General features: G+C 41.3%; 1 protein-coding gene across 1 annotated transcript; it reads right to left on the bottom strand.

The window, feature by feature from the left end:
* Nucleotides 1-1,074: 1,074 nt before the first annotated feature.
* Nucleotides 1,075-21,525, bottom strand: crlf1a (cytokine receptor-like factor 1a). The gene is made up of 8 exons (XM_017473143.3): nt 21,060-21,525; nt 17,775-18,053; nt 14,712-14,841; nt 13,931-14,100; nt 11,842-11,999; nt 7,470-7,638; nt 5,123-5,304; nt 1,075-2,726 (listed from the first exon to the last, which is right to left on the bottom strand). The coding sequence occupies exons 1-8, from the start codon at nt 21,154-21,156 to the stop codon at nt 2,703-2,705; spliced, it is 1,209 nt and encodes a 402-aa protein (XP_017328632.1). The 5' UTR covers nt 21,157-21,525; the 3' UTR covers nt 1,075-2,702.
* Nucleotides 21,526-24,059: the final 2,534 nt, after the last annotated feature.

The following is a 24,059-nucleotide window of genomic DNA, read 5'->3' as shown; positions in this document are numbered from 1 at the left end:
TTCCAGTTTTAAATGAAAAACAAATTCCCAGAATTTCAATGCAGTCCCAGACTTTTGGACCTCACTGTACATGTATATAAATCATATCATAAATTGTTACTGTAAATTAGTAAATTGATCAAATGTATAGTGATTTACAAATTGATTTATAAATGTATAAAATTGACTGATCTGTTTAAACCAAAAGTAAATACAAGTGTGAAATTAAAGTGCAATTATGTGTGACGCATGTGATATTCATTATAAATAAACATTTTTAACATGAAATACCCTGAGATCTGACTTCACCTTTGGATTTTATTACTAGCAGACTGAGAGTTAGTTATAGGACAAATTGGCAAATTTAATTCTCAAAATATAGCCTACATAAATGTGAAGACTTTGGAGTCATATTTCTATCTACTTTAACAAGCTAATTTACACAACTTGACTAGCTAGCTAATTTATCAAAGTAAATTGCAAAACTTAAATACTTTCTAGAAATAAATGCTTGAAATTAGCAAAATTATCTGGAAATAGAATGACCATTTCAAGTATGAAATGAGTAACCATACCTAGAAATAGGCTTAATAAGCTTATATTTGTTGAAAAACTATCTAAGAAAGAGAAATATTAGTTTAACAAGCTAAATTACAAAACTTAACTAGCTACCAAATTAAACAAACTAATCCACAAAAAATAACTAGCTAGCTAATTTATCTAGCTAAAGTACAAATTTCAAACATAACATATTTCTTTAGACTTGATGGTGAATTTAAAATTTGTAAAACAGTTTTTAAAAAAAAATCTCTGGAGATTAGTCATGAGTATTTAGTAGGTGAAAATAAAAATTTCAGGATTACAAAGTATGATTTCTCTTGGAAACTTACTTGAGTAAGAGTACAACTCTTCCAAAATAGTACTTAAGTACAGTAACGAAATACAACTACTTATTTATACAACTACTTAATTATAGTATTTTCCACCACATTTGTTCCACCAATCATTTTTTACACCACATGTCTCCAAAACAGAACATAAAATATAATGTATTTATTATTAACGTCTGTAAATTAGAAAACATTGTTCATGGTGTGATATTCAATATTACAGTTTAATAATTCAGTCAGTCATATTACAATCTACCTACTTATAACTTAAGAGCCAGAACACTTTACACTTTTTCTTTTTAAATACGCTGATACAATTCAGTACAAAAATAAAAAGCAGTACAATTGTACAAACATACATACAATTATTTACGAACAGTCCCGGTGCCACAGAGTTCGATTGCAGGGTGTTTTTTGTTTTGTTTTTTGGAATTCCAGCCATGAGGGCAAAAAGAGTGAGAGGATTAATCCAATGCTGAATAAACAGAATAGTGACCCAGTCAGTCCCAGCCTCTGTATCTTTGTCTTCGCAAATGTAAACTTTGCAATGTTGCAATGTTTATCTTGAGTCCCGCTGCGACAGAAGTAGAAATGCTTTAATGGACTAATTATGACGAGAAAAAATTCTCTTCTATTTTTAGTCCAGGAAGGTGACACCACATGGTTTATGTGTGGGAGCATCAACACAAAACGTAAAATTCAATAAATGAATTCTAGAGAAAAAAAATAGGGGATTTTTATTGCTACATACTGAGATTGTGAGATTAGAAATTTTAAAAAACCATCAGTAAAAATTTGGTTTAAAAAAGCTTATTACAACTCGGTTGAATAAGGTCATCTTCATATTGGAAACTGAGAGCTATTCCTGTCAAAATGCACATCAACAACTGCACAGAACTGGAACACTCATTAATGGTTGATCATAGGGTTGGGTGATGATGAGATAATAGCACGATACATACATTTTCCGGAATATCGTCAGTAGTTACATAGTAACAAGTAGCTGACTGGATATTAACATTTTATTATAAAAAAAAAAAAAAAAAAAAAAAAAACATGTGGCACTACTTGGCAAATGCATATATGCATCTTTCAGCTGGAAATATGGATAAAGTGTACCTTAAGGTAAATAATTGAACCATAATTACCCTTTAAAAAAGTAAAAGCTTTATGAATGGTACAGTTTAGAGAGTAGTGTCAAAAAAAATCTTCAAATATCATGATGTAATATTCCTGCTATATCACCCACACCTAGTATACAGGTATCTTTGGTTAGAGTGGACACTAATGAAGATGATTCTAGCAAAAACGAACACTAAAAAGAACATATTCGGACATATTCTGTTCGTTGATATGTATTACGACTTGGCCTATGGTACTCGGGGGGGGGTTGGAACATCCAAATCTGGAGTGTTTAGCACACAACAGCACATCATGAAACATTAAGGCACTGGTTAGAGGGGGTCATTTGCATATTGCAGCCTTCTGTTATGTAATAATATCACAGAAATGAAATGCACGAAATGTCGTGTGACGTCATCCTCGGAACAAAATGTGCAAATCCCAGCCCAAGATATCGTCCATATCTGTCATGGGTATCAATCAAACATTTTAAAAAAAGGCTGGTTTCCTGTCCGGACCAAACAAAAAGGCACTTTTTTAATGAAGTGTCCAGTGGATTTGAAATCTCAGGTTGTTCCTTCTCAAGTCTTTCTGCAGCAGGATTAACAGCTAGCGTGGCACGAAAAAGAAAGCTAGCTGCCCCCATCCACCCCTCCCATCCCCTAATCCCCCATCTTGTCCAATGTTCCAGCAGCCAGGGGGTTGATGTTGCTACGATTTATCTCCTTGAAGAACCTGAAAAGAGCAGAGCAGAGCAGAATCACTGATGAGTCAATCGTGTTTAGTGAGACGCGGAAGCACGCGTTCGCGCCCGACTGATTAGGGGGCTCACTCGAAAAAGAATGCACTGATCAAAATACTCTGGGGGTGAGGGGGGGTCAAGCTACATTTTAAATCACAAGGCTGCTTTTAAAGGCTTTGCATTTGGGTGGTATAATTGCTCAAAGGTTCTGGAAAACTTCATGCTGCGCTGGAAGATTAGAGGCAGTCATCCCGGTTCAAAAGTTCCCCGGTCGCACGGACAAACGTTTAGCATGTGTCCTTGCACAGAGCAGAGAGACCACAGCGCACATGGAGGGGTGGGATTGGGAGGGAAGGGGGGGTGGTTCAGGAAAAGTGTCTAATGATCTGTCGGTCATGTTCTTTGCGTGCACTTGAGCCCGGACCCGTTGCGAAACAACCCTTGCCATTACCAAACAAAGAATTACCACAGAATCGTAAAAGAGACAAATAGTAGTGCAGACTGCAGATGGGGTCTTGTTCAGAAGTGAGTTAAACAGAGCGGCTTGATTTTTTGCGCAAAATCCAAAATAGCTGACACTTCTGTAAACAATTTAGTCGTAAAAATGTAAAGCAGACATTGTCCCTCACTTTAATCTGTCTAGACATTCAACTCGCTTGGGGATCAAATTACTACTAGTAGTACTACAACAACTACAACTAATAATAATAATAATAATAATAATAATAATGTGTTCACTCCTAAAAATGATTAATTTCTGAATTAGGGTTGACTGATATGACCAAATATCATATGGTGAGCTTCTAAAATATTCCCTTTTCCTGTCCTTGACTAAATAAATTACAGAAAACTGGACACACGCCAAGGTTTTCTTCCAACACTCACTTTATTAGAGCTGGGACCAATTATTTGAAAGATTAAAAAAAAAAAAAAAAAGCCAAGACGGCGGTTAAATAATCAGTAGTCGCACGCTCATCCGTACGAGTTAGGCTGAAGTGGCTGGAAACAAACTGGACTTAATCAGTCATCAGACCTCGGGACAATTTAAAATTGACCCCGATTTTCTAGCTGTAAATGTGGAATACTCGGCTGCCCATCTCCGGCTCTGCGGAGTTTGGTTAACACACACCTGGATCTAATATTCAGACACTACTGTCCATCGTTTATTTATTTGGTCATGTACTCTATCCAATATTAACAGAAAGAAAAAAAAGTCTAGACAGCATGAATGTCTGCTTTCTTACTTGAATATTTAGTAAGCATGTATATTATTGAATATGTTGTCTGTATTTATTGTTTTGTCTGAGTAGTTTGTCTCTACGAATTGGTTTGTTTTATTACTCTGTCTTTTCCATCTATTTTTTTTTCTGAATGTTTTGTCTGTGCTTATTATTTTGTCAGAAGGATTGTTTTGTCATATTTTTGTGTAAGCATTGTATTATTATTTATTGTTAAGAATTTTGTCTGCATCTACTGTTTTGTCTGAATATTTTACCATTATCATTTTGTCATTTCGTAATTGTTGTTTTGTATATTTGTATGATCATTATTATTATTATTATCATGTTTACTATATTTGAATATTTTGTCAATACGAGTTGTTTTCTTTGAGTATTTTGACTGAATATTTTGCCTTTAATTGTTGTTTTGTATATTTGCATGCTTATTTTTTTTTGCTGATTATGTTATTATTTTGTCTGAATAACTTATAGATCCATATCTGTATATATGGTTTTGTTTGAGTATTTTGTCTATACTTATTGTTTTTTTTTTTAAAAAAATACTATGTCTATTTATTTTCTTGTTTCAGTATTTTGTCTGTATCTGTTATTTTGTCTGAAAACTGTTTACTAATGTTTTGTAAATTGTTTGCATGCTTATTATATTATTATTTTGTCTGAATATGTTGCCTGTATGGATTGTTTTGTTTGAATATTTTGTCTCTATATTTTTTTTTTAAAACATTGTCTGTATTTAATTTCTTGTTTAAATATTTTGTCTGTACTTTTTGTTTTGTCTCAAAACTTGGTCTATTTATTATTGTTTTGTAAATTGTTTGTATGCTTATAATTTTATTATTTTACTATTTTGTCTGAATATGGTGTCAGTATGGATTTTTTTTGTCTGTATTTATTTTCTTGTTTAAGTATTTTGTCTGTAGTTTTTGTTTCATCTGAATATTTTGCCTCTAATTATTGTTGTCACAATATATTTCCCTGCACTTATTGTTTTGTCTATATTTTCTGTTTGGTTTTTGAGTAATCTGTCTGTACTCTTTTGTCTGAATATTCTGTTTGTTTAAAACATATTTGATTCATTTCACCACCAGGATTTTGATGTAAATGTGGTTAGGATGACGCTAAAGTAAGGAACCGAGCCACATGCATACCTGGTTTCGGGTTTTGTGAGACTTCTGCAGCCAGACGCGCCACTGGTCGTATTGTTTGATGCTCATGGCACTGCAGTCGGAAACACGCTTGCGCACCCAGCTGAAGAATTGCTTCAGGTCCTGACGCAGTGTCGAGTTCTGCCGCGCCGCTTTGGAGTCGCACGAACCTGCCATTGAGCGCTCTGAAGAGCAGAAAATGACACGAAAATGTTCATGTGGATTAATATATGGATGCCCAACTGTGCCTGTACTCTTTATTCTGATTCATTGTAAAAAACAGACAAGATCTAAATTGAGCAAGAGTACTTATTGAATCCTTGAACACCAGGAGCCTTGTTCCACTTAATAAACTCTTCCTCAGAAGTTTGGATGGTTAACTGGTCTAGATCTTCAAATGGGGTCTACTTTGAACCTATTTTGTTGTAGGGTTCCAGCAGGACAAACCAAAGAACATTGCACTCGGCATTACACTTGATGATGGGTTTAAGTGCTGGAAAATGTTAGTGGTGCAAAGTCTACTTGATGGACAAAGCGTGCTCTTCTATAAAGAGTTATAATTTAAGCGTGTTCTACTTCCTTTCGTTTCCCAAACAGATATTTCTGAAAATAAGTGTGCATAATTACAGTTTTTTCGCTATTCTCGCCATATTCGGCCATCATAAAAATTGGCTTTGATGTGTTTTTGTAGCAATGTGCACAAAATAAAAATAAATCTATGTGAAATGTTGAACTTTCCCAGCAGGATAGCGAGCTGTTTGTTCAGCCAGGCCCTGATAGGAGTTGGATGATGGACAATGATTGTTTGGGTCCGGAAAATTTTCAAACCTTGCCCCGACTGCAGCAAAAATCCAAAAATGATGCGCGAGTCTCAGAGGCTATGGAAATACTGCCGAATAATCGCAGCAGGGAGTGAAGTAAACCTGGGCCTTAATGAGATAATGACCGTAACTGCAGGCAGTGGGTACGGAAAACATACAGCCAACACTAGCCTAAGCGATAGGAGACATAGCTGTGGGGTAGATCACTGGAATTGTTAAACACCTCCCATGAGGCTTCTCTCTTCAGCATAAAACAAACTGGACGTTTTGATAAAACAGGTTAACTTTTAGCTTCGTGAGTCTGTTCGCTGACTCAAGATTGATTCGTTTGGTTACACAGTTTGCCCAAACACACACCACAACTACTGCGCACGCTGTAACACAATACTGTTGCCCTGCAATCCACGTGCCTTATCCTTTGAGTCACCATAAACACAAATAAGCACCCGTCACTGAGATTTTTAACACCGGCTTCGCGGTCTAAAACCCAAGGGACGAGCGCTGATCGTGTCCCGAATCACCTCTCTCTTTCAGTTTTATGCCGCATAACGAGACACGGGATGGCGCAAAAAAAAATAAATTCAGCTCTACTTTAAATAAATAGCGACTTCGGTCGCTCCAGATGCGGCATGCGAGTTACAGGAAGCGGCGGAACGTGGTGGGGAGCTAATCTGTTAATCTTCAGAAAACAGTCTTTCGAAACAAATGTATCAAATGATCCCTGCGGCCACTTTTTGGCGAGCCGCAAAGTGGGAAGAGATGTGTGGGACGTGTAATCTGTTTCATGTGCTGTGATGGTTTTTTAGCTGCTGGATTTTAGCACTGTTTCGAATGTGTATCCCATTAAGCGACGGACTTGCAGGACACGTACAATATGTGGCGATGTGATGAAGGACGGATGGTGTCTCAATCCTGCCGCCGCTTTTATTTTTTGCCATTTTCCTCTGCAGAGATCACGTTGTGTCTGCTAGCCATCCTTTTTTCCTTCTCATTATGTCTTTTTTTTTGGCTTGTTGATTAGCAGCACGTGCAAATATTTCTCCTCGTCCACTAGAGGTTTCTAGTCATGGTAATTGGAATCCACAGCACAGTTCGTCTCAATTTTCTTCAATTCGAAGAAAGTCTCGTCTTCATACCCAACGCCCGAGGTATCACCTGATATCGGGTCTCAATTATCAATTAGTAAAGTTGCGCGTGAATGTTTTCACAAGACAAACCAAGCTAAAAATTCCGGGCGGATTTATGAACATTTGGGTAAAACCCGAATTTTCTTCATACTAATGTGCATGTGCGTAAATGGCAACCGGGCATCACAATGGCTGATTTGCACTGAGTGATGCCCACAAAATTCCATAAATGGCAAAACGACGACTAAAGGGTGAAAGAGTGCCTCCTTTATAAAGTCTTCCAGCTTTATAAATAAATTATCTACTAATTTACTACAGTCTTCTATATGTTATACATGTTATTGTTAACATGTAGCATATTTTTAAAATGTCTGTGGAGCAATTCTAGCCAACGAATCTCACCGCTGTGTGGCGTGGACGCTGCCGTCGGATGACTCCAGTCGCTCCAGATGCCCGCCTTCCTCGATCCCAGGATGCCGACTGGGTTACATCGCACCTGGACGAAGTAAACGGTCCCCGGCCTGAGCCCTGCCAACCTGCAAGACGTCTGGTTCCCCATGTCATCCACCACCTACAGCGAGAGAGAAACCCAAACAAAAAACGTCACATCAAAGACCTAGACACACACACACACACACACTTGACTGATAGGGCCTGTTTACGTTCCTAAAAACCAGACCATTCATGCTAGAATCCACAAAGCAAGCTGGCACAGGCTCGTGTGTTAAGCAGGAGACAATAATCTCTCGGAGAGAGGATCTGACATGTATCCTCGAAAGAAGCCAACACACACACACGTCAGCATGAGACAGTAAACGATACAGTCAAACACACGCTTCATGCTGTTCTTCACCGTGCACGCCTACTTCGCCCCAAGAGGAAATCTGTTATCTATTACTTATTACAGACTGAGTAATTGGACGGGTGAAGACGGCACCAACAGCTTACAAGCGGCGGCCGAAACCCAAACCAAGCCAAGATCCTATGTTCTCCTCTAATGTTCTTTCTAAATACTGCATATTTGAGAGGAAGGACGAGTTTCAAACGCAGGAATGTCCTATGCCTCCAAGTGGGATAATAAGCACCGGGGCCCCATGTAATTATTTACAACCGCGACCGGCCTGATTCGGCCCATGTCCGCCGTCTCCCTTCCCTTTTACAAAAGCAACAAACATTCAAGAACGCCACAACCAACATGATCAAACAGTTCGTTCCACGCTCCAATTCGTCACAGGGCCATCATTACAATTGAATACTTGAATGGTAACAGACTCGCTAGGTTGCAGCGTAGCTGGGAGGACGGCGGGACAACGTGCTGGAGAAGAAGCGAAAGGAAATGAACACTTATTAATCGCTCATATTTCGGGAACAGTCGGATACCCTGTCAGAGCGATGAATAAATAAAATAAATCGACGATATTTTGTGTTATGTGTAACCCAACCTCTCTGGCCTGCTCCAGAGAGAACCTGCCTGCTGATTGAAACCATATGAAGAACACGAAGAATGGTGAAAGCTTATTTCAAGGCAGTGTAACATGACGACACGAGGACTGGAAACCCGTTCCGGCTGTTGTCGGAAAGGACATTCCCGACTACCCGTAGAAGCGAGAACTTAGACAGGCACCGAAGAAGCATTTCTTCAGATTTTGGGATCATGGGCCGGCACAAGTTAACGATTAAAGCAATTAGGAATTGAGTCAGGTGTACGGGAGCAGGAAAATAAACTAGCTTGCACAGTGATGTGGGCCTCCAGAGCCCAAAGTCAAGTCAGAGGCTTCTCGTTTCTTTTTGACATCACATCACATTTCCTTTGGTGAAGGAGTTTGCCAGATTAGTCAAGTATCAAATCTCCAGGACTGAAAAATAAATAAAAATAAATAAAATAAATATAAAATAAAAAAATATATTTAAAAAATATAAATAAATAAAAATACAAAAAAATGAACCAATTATAAGTATGTACTGTATAGTCAGCTCCCAAATTATTGGAACTGCGAGGCCAATTCATTTGTTTTTTGCTATACACTGAAGACTTGTGGGTTTGCGATCAAAAGATGAATACGAGACGACAGATCGGAATTTCTTCCGCTTTCGTTTTCTGATATTTACATCTACATCTAGGGAGCAGTAGTGTCTGGGGGCAGTGGTGGCTATCGGTTAATGCTCTGGATTACTGACCGGGTGGTCGGGGGTTAAAACCCTGGCGCTGCCAAGCTGCAGCTGCTGGGCCCTTGAGCAAGGCCCTTAACCTTCTCTGCTCCAGGGGCGCTGCATCATAGCTGACCCTGCACTCTGAACCCAACCTCCTGGCATGCTGGGGATTGCGAAGAAAACAATTTCACTGTAATGTATATGTGCCCAATAAAGACTCGTTAACATTATCATTAGACATGTTAAACAGCTTAGAACATGGCACCTTCTGTAGGACCAGATAGTCTTAAATAAGTAAATAACACTTAATGTCTGGTTGCATATATATTGCTCGCAATGACTCCGATTTTCCCCTCAGCTTCAAAATGGCTTGCTTTTTTCTCCCATAAGCAGCGCTCTGGTCTTCATGTTGGTTTATCCTTTTTAACAACAAAATACAGGCTTCACAGGCAAAACCCAGGGCTCAAACCAAGAGCTGTTACTCATTTAAACAATCAATCCGACAGGGCACACCTGGGCAACAAGAAACACCTTATAGTCGCATGTTCCAATACTTTTGATCGCTCGAAAAATGGCTGGGTTGAAACATAAGCGGGGGTTTTTTTAGATATAAATATCAGGAAATTCTCACCTATCGTCTCATGTTCATCTTGTAACCCCAAACCCAAATGTGTATAGCAATAACAAAAAGAATTTGGCATAACATTTCGATTTCTTAACTCGACTCGGATGTAGTACGACAAGATAAAGCAACAAATCCAAACAATTAGCTCTAATAATTCCTCGGACCAATCCTAGTTCCAACAAGTTTCAACTTTAGTTCCTACCCACAATTGTTAAAATTAGAATATTATACTCATATACGACCTCTTGTTAAATGTATGGAGAACGTAGCGGAGATTGCTGATGCCTCTGGTGAGTGAGCTAGCACGGTTAGCTTGCTTTGCTAATCTGCCAACAAAGCTTAGCGTGTAACGTAATCGAACAACAATAATCGACAAGAGTAGAGTCTCGACACACTCACAAGAAACCAACTACAAGCGACACAAGTAACTTTATAACTTCCTAGTATACATGTAGGGGTAAAGCAAACGAATAGCTAACTCGGCTACAGTTAGCGGTAACGTTTTGGTTGATATATTATGGAATGATGTGGTAACATTTTTGACAGGTTTACCTACATTTCGAGAATATGGAAATCATTCCATTTTGGTTAACGTTAGTCACAGGAGGCTGTTTGGGATACGGGAACACGAAGGAGTTTGTCCAAATTCACGTACATTTAGAAGTTATTGACATGCATACATTTAGAATAATCACACGTATATCCAAAGCACAGCTGAGCATTTAAGGGGTTAAAGAGGTTTGTCATTTAAAAGAGCAGTAGAGGTTCTCCAGTAGGTCTGGGATTTATTCTCACAAAATCTGTTCACAGATTCTTAACTGCTGAGCTACAGCTGAAAAACAAAGCTCTCTGGCTCAATCCTATAATACAAAGCCAACAACATTCAAAAGAATCCTGATAGAGAATGCTACCATTGCTACTAACGACAATTAGCATGACGGTGACAATTAGCGTAGAGCAAACAAAACATACAATCTGGTTGATCACTTGTCAGCGTCTTTTGTGAAATGAACTCTTTCATGTCAACTAATGACGCCTCTCCATCCAACCCCCCCCCCCCCCCCCCCCCCAACTTTTATGTGGTTATTTTCCATTTATAGCCCATTCCTGGCACAAGCAACGACGTTTTTACAAGGTGCACAGCAATAAATCTTTCCTCATTTCCCTGGATAATGGAACCTTGGTAACTTTAACCTAGGATATTCCTATCACCCTTAGGGAAGGTTTCACATACCTAGGTGCCAGAATAAAGTCATGATTCATTGTGAAGCTGATGGTAAGCATGTGTGTTTCGTTCAGATGTGAGAGATTAGCGTTGCTACACCTCTCGATGTGGGGCAGAATGTTTTTAAAACAAACGGTTATCCAATGTAATCCCACTTCTATCAGATCTGTAAAATCTGGTGGTGGTAGTATTTCAGCAATGACTGAAATCCAGGATGCAAGATGTGTACTATGGCTGAAATGCTAGCCGGAAAGCCGGGAAGTTGACTTGGAAAGCCAAACATCCTACGAGGAATGAGGTGGTCTGTCAGAGCCTCGTTTTCTTACGGAAGCTACACGAGTCAGGGTGAATGATGAATCTCTTGACTCGAAACACTAAAGCAGCGTTAGTTAAACTATTAAAGCGCCAAGAGATCCGGTTTCTACCTAATAAATCTAAGCCCTCGTGCACAAATCTGATATCGTCGTGAATCACTCTGCTAGGTGTCTGCTCAAGATCCTGTAAAAATACCCTTAAATCTCTTAACTCCCTCATGGCAGGGTTCCTGCTATTGCAAAAGCCAGAGGCATCCGCAGCTATTCGGCGACCTCTAAAATAAACCTTGGCTGCGCTAATAAAAATACTCCCGTGAAAATCGATCAGCCATCAAATGAACGGCGCCGTCAATCATCGGATGAACTCAGCAGCCGGGTTCGAGCTAGACGGCTGGATCAGGTGAAGAGTTTAATTATTTTTAAAAAGGTTCAAACGACAGACGGATTTCACAGCGCTACCTTCCAATCGGTGCTGTCTTCAAGCCTGTAGCGAATCTGGTACTTGGCCTGGAAGAGATAGTCTTTGAGGGCAGGCGGAGTTCCCCAGCGTACGGTCAGCTGATCGTCCAGATCGCCCACGCGGCTCACATGCACATCGGCCGGAGGATCCGTCGTCACTGGATGGAAGAAGAGAAGAACGTTTGATATGGCTAAAGAGAAACTATACTATACATGCATTCTGTCACTCTGAAAGCTTGATTTTAATCAAAAGGACCATCGAAGCGAGTCATGTATCGTATTCTCGAATCCGATTGGTCAGAAGGAGCTGGTTTATTTTCTATCCCAGCAGCTCGGTCAGTACGACCGGTTGTAATTCAAAGCACAGGTTTCATTTCATTTCCGCAGTAACAGATCATTTACAGGGACTTGTATGGAGAACGATCTTGAACAGTGGTCCTAGAGAGTTGAGCTCCAGCTGTAATCGTGCCCACCTGACCATTTAATCAATGTCTTAAGAAGTATTTTTTTGGAGATGAAACCTGCAGGAAGGTAGATCTCCAGGAACAGTTCTTGGTGACCACTGAGCTAGAAAATCTAAGGCTATTAATAAATATAACAAAGAAAAAAAAAATGTATCATCGTCGAGATAGTGAAATTCCCTCTACCTGGCTGCTTATTTTTTAACGTAACATTTATGGATGGAGTCTCTGGTGTCCGTAATTCTTTACGGTTGAAAGAGCTGAAAGAAAGAGACTTGTCTTGGAGACAACGGTCCACCCGGCTGTGATTTCATGCGCCATCGTGTTTTATTCCTTACATAAGCAAAATCTGAACACATTCTATGAGGCCATCACGTATGGGTGACCAATTAAAGAAGAAAAAAATAAACAAATCGGAGGTTGTACCACGGTGCCATGGGAACGTTTGTTTTGCTAGCAGCACGGCCACTCATTTCCGCAGACGAACGATGGGTCGATGAGGACAAAAATGATGTAAATCAGATGTTATGGGCTTCACACTTCATCACCACGTCTCAACCTAATTGAATACTTATGGGAGATTTCAGAGCGCCGAGTTAAGACAGTGGCAGCGCTCTCGACCACCATGGGTTAAAAACACTGATGGAGGGATAACCTTTTGGATGAACGGCGTATCGTTCCAGAGAATCTACGCCAAGATACATAGAATACTATCCGGATATATGGCTTAAGACACTTCGTGTTGGTTTTTCCTCCAACTTACCTTATTGAACTTTAATTTTCATTTGATTATTATGACAGCATGAACACATATCATATGCAGTATACAGTCTACTTCACATTTCCTTCTGGGATTTGCTCCTAGACTGCGCACAGGACGTTGCTGATAACATCATGAAAAAAAACACTGAAGAAGCCTTCAATTGTGTAGCAAAGTGGAGGCGTTTGGGTGTGACGAGTGCGTCATGCTTCTGGTATCACTAGTACAACACCCACCTCTTCATCTTCCAGCTGTTGCTCACCTCTAAACATGCCCCTGTTTTCCAGGTGTGAGACAAGCACACGTTAACGCGGGGGACTAATATTTTCCAAACTGTTTTGTGTGGGGTTTTTCTGTTTTGTTTTTTTTAATCACGGTTTTGGGTTTTTTTTAAACAAAAAAAACAAGACAGGATACCGCAGCTGCACTCGACTCTACTACCCCTCGCTACCGCTGCTCAGAGGTCTGATTCTGATATTCGAAATTTCCATTCGTCAGGAAGTCAGGAGAAGGTCAGCGATCAAAGATAATAACATGCAACGGAGGCATTTTACAGACTCCCTTTAATGTTGCGTTGCCATTTAAACGTAGCCCAAGGCACGCTGAGCCATTCAGATTACCGCGAGCCTCGTAAACTTCAGTTCTCACACACGAAAACAACTCGCAAACAGAAACCTGGGGTCGATGACACCAACAAAGGAACGGGTATAAGAGCGTGGCAATTCGTCACGCACTCCACCCACCCCACCCCACCCAGCGCTCTTCTTTTTTTTGTTGTTTTTTTTCCCCCTCTCTCCTGTCACCCCGAGTGACGTATGGAATGGGGTCAGAGGTCGCACACAAAACACTCGTGCACTAACACACTCACCCACGTCCAGGATATCTAGGTTGATGACGTCTGAGGTGGCGCTCCCGAGCTGGTTGGAGGCCTCCACCCATATCTCATAGGGCGTGAAGAGGGCGAGGTCACGTGGGATGTAGCACGTGTACGGCTGCCCGCCGCTGTAGTCGTCGCACTCTTTCTCCTGGCCGTACCACCTGCACAAAACCACAACAGTGCCAGGTTATTCTTCATAACACACTCGGTATTATCTTGGTTTTTGAGATTTGGGTTTCTCCTCAGTTCATCCAGAGCCCATTGAGATTTGGAAGATTAAAAAAAAATAATAAATAAATAAATCCAACCACCATTTTCTAACCACCAACCAATAAAAGAGTGTCTATACGTACTGTATGGCTGACACGATTTGTCACAACTTGAGCGAATTATTTCTGGCTCAATGAAAACGTATGCAAAGCGTGCAGCATCCTGCAGAATCGCAGCGTGAATAAGTGCCTGCTGCATTCTTTTCTTCGCTTTTGAATAAACTCTTTTTGCTCATCAAAAGGATTAGTGCAGATCCGGTCTGAGAGCTTCTCAAACACCCACAAAACGCCCTCGGGCTAAAAAGAATATTTCATGAAAAAAAAAATTATGAAAAAAGGGCTAATGATAAACGGTTCTGTGCGACTGGCTGGAAGGTTGCGAGTTCAAATCCCAGACTAAATGTATAAAGATAATTATAATCTACAACATCAACAAATTAAAATCCTTTTATAGACACGCCAAGTCATGTGTGCGTATGTGTGTGTGTGATATGCACACTTACTTCAGCTTGTACTTGAGAGTGTATTTGGTCTTGATGAAGGTCTCTCCCTGACCCCCAGGAGCCCATTTGCAGGTGAGATCTTTTGTGTTTCTCGACCAGCACGTAAGGTTCACCGGTTTCTCAGGCGGCACTGGAGGAAACAAAACAAACAAACAAACAAACAAAAAAAAGCTTTACAATTTCATCCTGCAATATTCGTCCAGACCATACAAATCAAAACAAATCCGTTTTATCCAAACACAGATGATGTCTCGCGACGTCTAGGATGAGCTGACGTTCCATCAAAGCCGAACAACAGATCCTAATCTGTGTCCGCAAATGTTAGAACCAGATATGTTTCGTTGAGAAGAAGAAGAAGAACAAGACGAAGACGAAGAAGAAGTAGGAGATGAAAAAAGCAGATCTTCATCAAGAGCCCTGAAAATAATGGCCCGGCTTAAATATTTTCAACAGCGGATGAGCGTTTTCAGCTGCCATCCTCGATTAAGTTCGGGAAAGGCGCCAAGATTCCATTCAACTGAGAACAAAAGGCAGGCGGTGGAAGTGTCAGAGGCTGATTAAGGCTAAAAAACACAGCGGACGAGACCTCGGAGCTCAGCACTTCAACACACGTACACACTTCGTCTCGTCCTGCGCTTGACGGTCTGAGAGGACGGCCCTGGCCAGTAATTTTCCATATCGTCGACCGCTTCGTCTTTCCTGGACACGTTCCGCTCAGTACATTTGCTCAGTCGGAGACGCCGACCGGCTGGAACGGACCTCACAGGTGCCAAAAGAATGGCCGTTATTCTCACGCACACACAAGAACGGGTCTCGAAATCGCAGAAGGGTGGATGGAAAGCTTTGAAACAGTTTAAGACAACAACTGCACTCACCAGAGGTCTGACTTAACTTAACGGGCTTAAATAAACTGAGCATTTTTGAAAAAAAAGGGTGAGGGGGAGTTCCTATTTGAAGTTCCAAGGCTTTATTGAAATAATAAAAACAAACATCGAACGTCTAGGACGCTGGAAATTTTGACATTTTATTTTTCCTGACGCGATTTGTCGGGAACAGTAACCGTCCACAGCTGGAAGATAATAACACTAACCAGTAATGATTGTTTTATGCGACGTGCCTGATTTTAAAAGGCTACAGCTGTGCCAATTGTTTGTGCATCTTACACTACTTAAAAAGCGTCCGCCATCCAAGCTAACGCCGTTAATAACACTCTTTCGAGACGGATGTCAAATCCGACCGCTTCTCAAACCTTAATGCATTGGTGGCTTGACGTTTAAGGCTCTGGGTTACTGACTGGAAGGTCGGGGGTTCAAACCCCAGCCCGGCCAAGCTGCCACTGTTGGGCACTTGAGCAAAGCCCTCATGGCTGACCCTGTGCTCTGACCCCATTATTGTTCCTAACATGCGGGGATACGTGAGGAACGGATTTCACTGTACCATAATGTATATGTGACTAATAAACACTCATTATCATTAATTCAGATGGGTGCAAAAGTTTGCACGCCCCTTAGGAAGAATTAATTTCCCATTCGCCGATTTCACAGATTTCCAGTCGCATTGTGTAAATGACCAAACCGAGTATGTTGGTTAAGATATAAATAGTGTGATTAAAGAGTGGGGAAAAAAAGATCACTGTTACAATGCTGCAAGATGCACCAACATTCCACTGGACTGTAAACCAAAGACTCAAGTTTTTTTCCATTCGAAAAACCATGAATGGTGCAAACGTTTGCCCTCAACCGTACTGCTACACATCGTCATCGCGAAGCGTCTCAGCGTACATTAAAGATCCAGCCATTCACGGTTACTTCAAACGATATCCTGTAATAAACGATGTACTGCGCAGCTCTATTCAGTCTCTTAAAAGGTTTTTCCCATTCATGTCATTATTATGAAATGTCTAGTGGCAGTAAATCATGGCATGTGAATTAGAAGGCAAGATAAAACTATGCCTAGTCATTTTGACTTGTTCCTACTAGCCATAGCGTCATAGATTTTTATGACCAAACACCTCTGCTCTTTCCTGATGTGCCGCTTTGTTTCACTTTAATCTATACCCAACACAGATTTTTTTTTTTTTTTCCATTCATTTTGGACTGGTTTACAAAATTACACGCCCCCCCAGTCTGCTCACCTCGACTAATCAGACAGAGATATTTCAGAAATGAAAGACCAACCCAAATGATGGTCCGTTTCATTTCAGGGTTGCCAGCTGTGACGCTATAGAAGAGGAATCCAATGGCCAATCAGAACCAGCCCAAAAAACCCACCAGAACCCAAAAGCACGCTACGCAACAACAACATAAAGTGCGTTAGTAAGATGTCAGGCGAAAATGAGTATCGACATCATTTCCGTTCAACGAGCCCTCGTGGCCTTGTTGATGGGGGCAGGGTCATCCCGGAAGAGACCGTGCCCGTCGGTTTCAGGAAGAAGAACTTCTCCTTCTAACGTCTCCTTCTAAAATGACTTAGCGGCACCAAAACCCGGCACCCGTTTTTAATTTAATTCGTCACACGTCGGTATACGAATAAGAGCTACGTTTGTTTTGTTTTTTTGTTCATGCTTGTTCCTAGTAAACGTCCGGAAAAACGGATACGATGAAGCTAAACCGAACTCTTAGCATCCAAAACTGCTGCAGTTCATTCTCGACACAGCTTCCCTAGTGTCATTTACGAAAGCTTTTCAGTCATGCGGGAAAAGCAAAGAGACACAATCATGAAATCTTGATTTAGTACTAGACACATCTTTCCTTTAGGAGAAACCGCCGACCTACATTTACCTCCAGAATGATTCAATGACCATCGTTTCTATACTTGCGTTCACGAAGGGCGCCGTTTGGTCACTGGTCACTATAATGGCGGTCATTGGCGTATATATATACGCCATTATGTACTCGCATTTCGAAAAGGTAGCATGTGGAATAAAGTGACTTTTTAGAAGAACACCACTATTAGGTGTAGCTACTTTTTTTTGTTTTTAAAGACCACGCCCACAATTTCTCATTGGAACAGTGTCAAGGAAGGCGTAGTCAGCATTCAGCCATCAAGAGCAACAACACTTACTGCCCACGTAGAGACAGGACCCGGCAAGCACGTGCCCCCCGCCGCTGTGACACACCAGGTTGTCGCCCGAGCGCTGACGCGAGCCGCTCAGGTTGCTCAACGTGACGCTGAGGACGCTGGGGCTGAGCACGCTGTAGGTGTTGCTTGGAAGCCGTCGGCCGTTTAGCGTCCAGTAGAGCGAGCCGGCGTGCAGTCCGTGGTCGGTGCCGACGGAACACGTGGCGGTCAAGCTGGCGCCGATCCGAAGGGCCGGGTCCTGAGGGTGCACGCTGGCCATCGCTGGAAGGATGGATACAGGACAAGAGGACAAAGAGCGTCCGCAAAAAAAGCACGTTATGTCCTGTTATTATTACGTACATCATAGCAGCTAAAAACAGTCGTTCCCTCAGCAGCCTGACAAACCACAGCTTGTCGTGTTCCTGAGGAACCAGGAAGTGCGATCTTCCTGCTGACACTGGAGACTCCTTAATGTTAAAGAAGCATCTCCTTACAGAAAAACCTCAACGATTATATGGGGTTTTTTCCTTCCTTCCTACAAATTTCCATAAAGGATCTGTCACTAGAGAAATGGTCAATGTACTCATGAGCTGCTGTTATGAAATTTAAAAAAAAATGCATAAACAACATCCGGCCAATCGGATTCGAGAATTCTAAGGTATTACGTCGAGCCATTTCTCCGCTCTGTATCTTCTGGATATTAATTTTTTCTATTAAAACCTAATCGCTGATGTGGTAAAGCATTTGGACATTTGGACTTTTTACAGTGCAGGAAACATAATCCAAACCTCATACTGTACACGCAACAATGTACTGATGACCCTAACCCTATCAATCTTTAATTACACGCTCGCTCACTTCAGCAATCACTCGCAAGTACCATGTCCAGATAGGAAGCGAGCTGTCATTTCAGAAAAGAAAGGGGGAGGAAAGAAAAAGAAAAAAAAAGGTCCCGTGAGGTTAACATCGAGGAAACGTTCTAAACCAAAGCAAACACGCGGCAGCTCTCGTTAAATCCCTCGGATTAGGCACAATTGAGAAGGGTGCAAAAAAGGGGAGCTACCTCTGACGGTGTCATTCAGCGTTCAGCTTTCAGCAGCGGTGCATTAAAAGGATACGATCAGGCCTAAGGTCTTTCGCCTACACATGCATTTGTGTCTGTTTATGTTAAACGGAGGCCCGTGGAAAAGCACTCTGGCTTTTTAAAAAAAAAAAAAAAAAAAAAAAAAAAACGTGTGTTGCAACATTCTCGAGGGCTGTTCAATCTCACACCTGACGACGAGGGTGTGAACGTAGCCGAGCTTAATTAGCTGTGATTAGTCTCTGGCTTTTTTTTTTTTTTGCTTTCACACCTGTGAAAACGGCTGGAAAACGACCGTATTATGTCTGTGCTGCGGTGCGGAATTAACAGCTCGAGAGCTGGATTAACGCCCGTGGTGCGCATCGAAATGCAGCCGGACTCGAATAAACAGAGGGTAACGCTGGCGAGCTCTTCAGGAGGATTCGCTTTCTCTTGTGACTTTAAAGCATACCTATTATGCTTTTTCAAATAATACCTTTTATGTAGTTTGTTATAGAGCTGTTTGTGACTGTAAAAACGTCTGCAAAGTTTAAAAAATCAACAGAACAGCTGAAACGACTCGTTAGTGATTCCAGACTTTACTTCCTGTACAAACCAACGTAGGTTTGTAACAAAAAGCCCCGCTTCTGGTGGTCATCAGCTGCTCACTGACAGATGGAGCTGATACTCGTTATGGTAATGGGCATTTCCTTGTCTTCCCACCACCCCCCCTCACACTGACAGCGGTAGACCAATCACGACAGACTGGGACGTTTGACCAATCAGAGCAGAGTATGCTCTCTGAAAGGAGGAGTTTAGAACAAATCCTTTAGGATGGATCATTTAACGAGTCGTTTGTGACAGTGAGGGGAATAAAGGTAACGCTGCAGTTTAAATTACGAGCACGTTAAAGTGTTTTTGACCTCGGATGCATCTAAATCTATCATACGAGAGCTTTAAAACAAAATTAGGCATGTTTCAAAACCATAATAGGTGCGCTTTAAATTGAATCACGGGAATAAAGGAATTGGGGAAACGACAACAACAGCAACAAAAAAGTATGTAACTATTTATGTACGGACACGTTTTGTGAGTCTATATAGGGGAGCGTAGGGGAGGGGAGTTTAAAAACAAATCATAACAACTATACAGCAAAATACCTGGTCTTGAATTAACACCTAGGGTACTGAACTGACGTTAAAGTGCTAAAACAACATCTGTAGCGTTCACTGAACGCCAGCTGCTCGCAAATCAACACCGACTGAATCACCTTCTGTGAGTCCTGGACTGTCCAGATGAACTAGAAGCGAATAGACTTTGCGTTAAGGATTTCCACATCAGTAAAACAAGTGGCGTCAAGTGGTTTCTACTGCCGTTCCAATGAATACATACATACATACATATGCACACATATTTTATATATATATATATATATATATATATATATATATATATATATATATATATATATATATATATATATATATATATATATAAAGCATGTGGTGTGCTGAATGTGTTGTGCTGAATTAGAGGGACCTGCTGAGACCTTGAACTCACACACTTTACACACACACACACACACACACACACACACACACACACACACACACACCCCACCTCGTCCTCCAAAGTGTATGAACGATGTATTGTGTGTGTGGATTTCGCAGAACGAGAGCTAGAACGCAGAATGATGCTGAGCACAAATGTGAAATCACAAATGTCAGCATTTTTCACTCCCCCCCTTCCTTCCTTGTGATTTGTTGTATAGATACAGCATGCAAACACTGAAAGAAATAAAAAAACAACAACAGAAATCCTCATATAATATCATTTATAATGGTTTTAATGGGTATAATGGGAACTGTATTGGTTTGAATGAAAGCTGTAATGGTCCCTAATGGTCATTCCTTGCCTTCTATTTCATGGCGTGTCTATTTGATGTCTAGCGGATACCATGAATGAACTGGTTCTAATGCTGGGCTGATGGTTTGTAATGGTGTTCGTAGTGGAAACCATTAGAATTTGAATTCTGTGATGGTTTCTATTGGGGATTTCTTTTTTTCAGCAAGGATCAGTTCAGTAAGGGTCCTTACACACACATACACACACATACACACGTATGCACGCATACACATACACACGTACGCACGCATACACATACACACGCATACGCATACGCACACGCACACACGCCAAAAAAAAAAAAATCTCGAACTCCTACTCACGGGTGGAAGGGAGCGCGCAATGTGCGCCGGGAGCGCGCAGCATGAAAAACAATAAGACGATCATGTCCCGGGACGCGCTTCTTCTCCGCATGATCATTCACTGGAACTCTGGAATCTTTCCTTCAGTTTAGAGAGATATTAATATTCCTCCTGCTGGGATTGGATATCTCGGGGAGCTTGTACAGGACGCCTCCGATCTTCTGCTGCTTCCCTCCTCTGAGGTGTTTCTACCGCAATCTGGACTTTCTATCTCTCTCTGCTAAAAAAAATTAAATAAATAGTGAAGAAATAGTGAAGCCAGCCTATCCAGCGTGCTTTGCCGCGACACGATGGCTCTCTCGTGCTCCTTCGTGCCGTTTGGTCATCGTTAAGCAGGACGCGTCCAAGTTTATGTGAATCCAGTAGGAGCACCAGTGGGCGGTGCGCTTGAACTTCACAAGCTCCTCCCCCTTCTCCTCCTCCTCCTCCTCCACCTCCTCCTCCTCCCCACTCCTGCTGTCTTTCTCACTCCTCGTCCATCCCACCCCACTTTCTGGAGTGAAAGCATGTTTTCTGGGGGCCATGGGAAACTCACTGAGGTCCATCATGGACTGATGGGATTCTTTTTCCGGCCGGATTCAGAGCTGTGTGGGTGTGAAGCACTTGCCACACCACAGTCACAGCGTTTGTGCTTTCCTTACTGACGTACAAACTCGGTTCCTTCGGCTCGTCTTCAGCAAGAAGGGCGCAAACCTTTGCTTCAAAAAGGGGGCCAGCTTATAGCTAGATAATATTTACAATATATTTACTATTTAAGGTATTATCGGAGTCATCGTAATTCAATTTCAGCTTTATCTGGAGGGTATTCACATCCAAACCGGTCGAACAGTTATGTACTGGTGGATCAGCCATAACACCACATGAACACCACTGACAGGTGGCACGAATGACGTTGATTATCTCATTCCAATGGGACCGCTCAAAGGAAGGGGTGGGATATATTTATTACGCAGCATGTGAACAGTCGGTTCTCGAAGTTGATGTGTTGGAAGCAGGAAAAATGGGCAAGTGTAAGGATTTTCACAAGTGCCAAATTGTGATGGCTAGACGACTGGGTCAGAGCGTTAACAAAACGGTAGGTCTTGTAGGGTGTTCCTGGTACGCAGTGGTTAGTACCTACCAAAAGCCTTCCAAGAAAGGACAATCGGTAAATCTGGGACAGGGTCATGGGCACCGAAGTCTCAGTGATGTACGTAGGCAGCGAAGATTAGCCCATCTGGTCCGATCCCATAGAAGAGCTACTGTGGCACAAATTGCTGAAAAAGTTCATGCTGGCTATGACATAAAGGTTTCAGAACACACGGTGTTCATCACAGCTTACTACGTAGATGCAGACCGGTCAGCGTGCCCATGCTGACCCCTGTCAACCACTGAAAGTCTGTGTGGTCTGCCTTATGTAAGAGACCAAATCTAATTAGACATATTAACATAATCATAACTTGTCATTTTCAAATCCGCTTTCAAGAATTCACACATTCTCGGCACTTATTAGCTCTAGAAATGTTCAGAGCACCCCGTGTGCCAGGATAGCCTCCTCATGCTTGAGTTTCTCTGCCCTCTGATCATCAGAATGTTTTTCACACTGTCCATGATTTGTTTCATTGATAGCATATTTCTTAATTACCATATCATATACAGTCTAAGAGATATGTTAACATTTAGCCCTGGAGATGGACTTTGGACACCCGTGATCTTCAGTAAGTGCTTTATCTTGGTCAGTGTTACAGTGGAAGCCAGGACTCATTCACACCCAAGCGCAGCCGATCCACCTACTGGCATGTTCTCGCTAGGTAGAAGGAAACCAGAGAACCCGGAGGAAACCCATGTGGACATTTGGAAAGAAAGAAAAGGACAGTAACTCGAGCTCAGGATCGACCTGAGGTGGCACAGCTCCACCTGCTTCCAGTTTGTACTCAAATTAAATCTTTGTGTACATTGTGAATGCGATTCTTACAGCGATCACTTACCCCGTGTGATTTTTTAAAATATATCTTTTAGTTAATATAAACAAAACTAATAACCAGTTGAATTCAGAGCACTGTGATGTTAAAACAAGCATAACTGCTACCAGTTAAACCACATAAAGCTGCATGCCAAGTTCATAGTTCACTTTTGCTAACCTAAAATATTCGACTCGGTGATATTTACCAAAGAAAAACAGTCACCCTACCATTTTTTACTTTAGTGTAGGGATTTTACTGTCTTTTGGGTCTTTTCGAAGGGTAGAGACACATTCGTGATTTGAGGTTTCATCCAGAACAAGGCGGAAACGAGATGTTCTCTGCCCTGAAATTAGCCCGTTCTTAGGTCGTATTTAAAAAGTTTATATTGTTTAATGTAGCTCACCACAAGTTAATAGGATATGAAAACAACGCAGACTCCGGGTTGCACACAAGCATTAGGAGATTCGTCTCAAGATTCATCTGGAGGACATCTGGTTGTCTTTTTATGCAGTCAGTTGTAATTGTTAAGTTATGTAGATTACACTAAAATGTATGGGAAGAAAGACTTTTTGCGGAAACAGGAAAACATATTACATGCCATTTAAAAAAAAAACATGTTCAGTATCGCTAATAAACGAAGTAGAAATGTGGGCCATGACCTATAATATGCAAATGAAAACAAGGCATGATGGATTGTATGCAAATGGAATACAAAGTCAAATATTTTCCTTTACTGTGTCCCATTTATTTGTGGACGACACAGACCTTTTATTTTGTCACTTGTAATTATTAGGTTTAATAAAATTACAGACCAGATATACGTGAATGAGGACTAAAAGATTGTCTGTCTGTTCAGAATCTAACATGAAAAAGAGAGCGAGACAGAGAGAGACAGAGAGAGAGACAGAGACAGAGAGAGAGAGAAGGCCTAAATGAAAATCAGGTTCATCAGTGGAAACACAGCCGCTAGCCTCAGTAGATGTCATGACCACAGTTTGACTAATGGCAGCTGCGGGTA

This window comes from Ictalurus punctatus, chromosome 7 (assembly GCF_001660625.3).
Source record: "Ictalurus punctatus breed USDA103 chromosome 7, Coco_2.0, whole genome shotgun sequence".
NCBI classification, from domain to species: domain Eukaryota; kingdom Metazoa; phylum Chordata; class Actinopteri; order Siluriformes; family Ictaluridae; genus Ictalurus; species Ictalurus punctatus.
This window is presented reverse-complemented; position numbering and strand designations above follow the sequence as displayed.